Genomic DNA, 1,117 nt, shown 5'->3' with positions numbered 1-1,117 from the left:
TAGCAGAGCACCCAGTACTTCCTCCAAGTATTTTTCTTCTTACAACAGATGGAGGTCTTGGGCACGAGAACATGGCTTGACAGTTTTTCCCTCTTCTCCGTTTCATTTTGCTATTTATTTGCGTCATTTAATGACTGGGGCGAGTCAGCAATTCACAGCATTGCCTGGTTTCACCAGCTGGGTGGCGAGCCGTCTCCTTCTGATCATCCGTTGGTGAAGAGTACTCTTTCTGGTGCGCAGCGTTTGCTGGCCCATCAAACAACCAAGAAGGAGCCTATCACAGTCTCTCAGTTAGAGCAGTTTGTTGCCTCCAAGGCGGACTCAATGGCCTCTTTGTATAACATTCGTTCGGTTGTTATTTGCTTACTAGCTTTCTCAGCCTTTCTCAGATTTGATGAGCTTGCTAAGCTTGTTTGATCCGATGTTAAGATCGAAAATGACATGTTAAAGTTATTTATTCAATCTAGTAAAACTGATCAGTATAGAGATGGAGCTTGGATTGTTGTAGCTTCTTCTAGGAAAGCAACTTTCCCGTTGCTATGATGAACCGTTATCTAGATAGAGCTATGGGCTTTCCTGTGATAGCCTTTGTTTTGTCAGCTTTGCAAAGCTAAATGTGGTTATAAGCCTAGATCTAAAGGTTTAAGCTATTCAAAGTTAAGAGAGTTTGTGCTAGAGGCCTTTAAAGATATTGTTCCTGATATTTCCAAGATTCTTTATCTTCTCGTTTGTCGGTTTCTAGGCTTTAGGCATGTAGTTTTCCCGTTCGTACCGCTTTTAATTGATTCTACTTTCTATTTAGTTGGTCTTGCCCGGGGGACCGTTTTTTCATGGGGTGCAGCTGGCCTGGGGTTTTCCTCCTAGGTGCAAGTGGACGTACGGGGACCGTGCAGCCAAGATAACTTGGAGCGAGTCATTGACATGCAGCACTGTAATCCTTTGACACATCAGCAGTTTACAGAGTCAAAGATTCAAGTTGTAATAGCGGAATGCTCCCACCTGAGGGCCACGAGGCAAATCCAACAGAGTTATTTCAAGCTTTTGTGCAACAGAACGTGAGAAAATGGCGAGCTCTTGGGAGAAGAGCCGAGAAATATGGTCCAGCAACTATTCGAGA

The 1,117-nt window shown here is 44.0% G+C and overlaps 1 protein-coding gene across 1 annotated transcript in view; it reads left to right on the top strand.

The window, feature by feature from the left end:
- Positions 1-417, top strand: part of LOC140934552 (uncharacterized) — a 3,036-nt gene extending 2,619 nt beyond the window's left edge. Inside the window, exon 3 of the mRNA XM_073384157.1 lies at positions 49-417. Coding sequence (XP_073240258.1) covers positions 49-417 — 369 coding nt within the window. The remainder of the gene's footprint in view (positions 1-48) is intronic.
- Positions 418-1,117: the final 700 nt, after the last annotated feature.

The sequence above is a fragment of the Porites lutea genome, chromosome 4, assembly GCF_958299795.1.
Source record: "Porites lutea chromosome 4, jaPorLute2.1, whole genome shotgun sequence".
Lineage (NCBI taxonomy): Eukaryota > Metazoa > Cnidaria > Anthozoa > Scleractinia > Poritidae > Porites > Porites lutea.
This window is presented reverse-complemented; position numbering and strand designations above follow the sequence as displayed.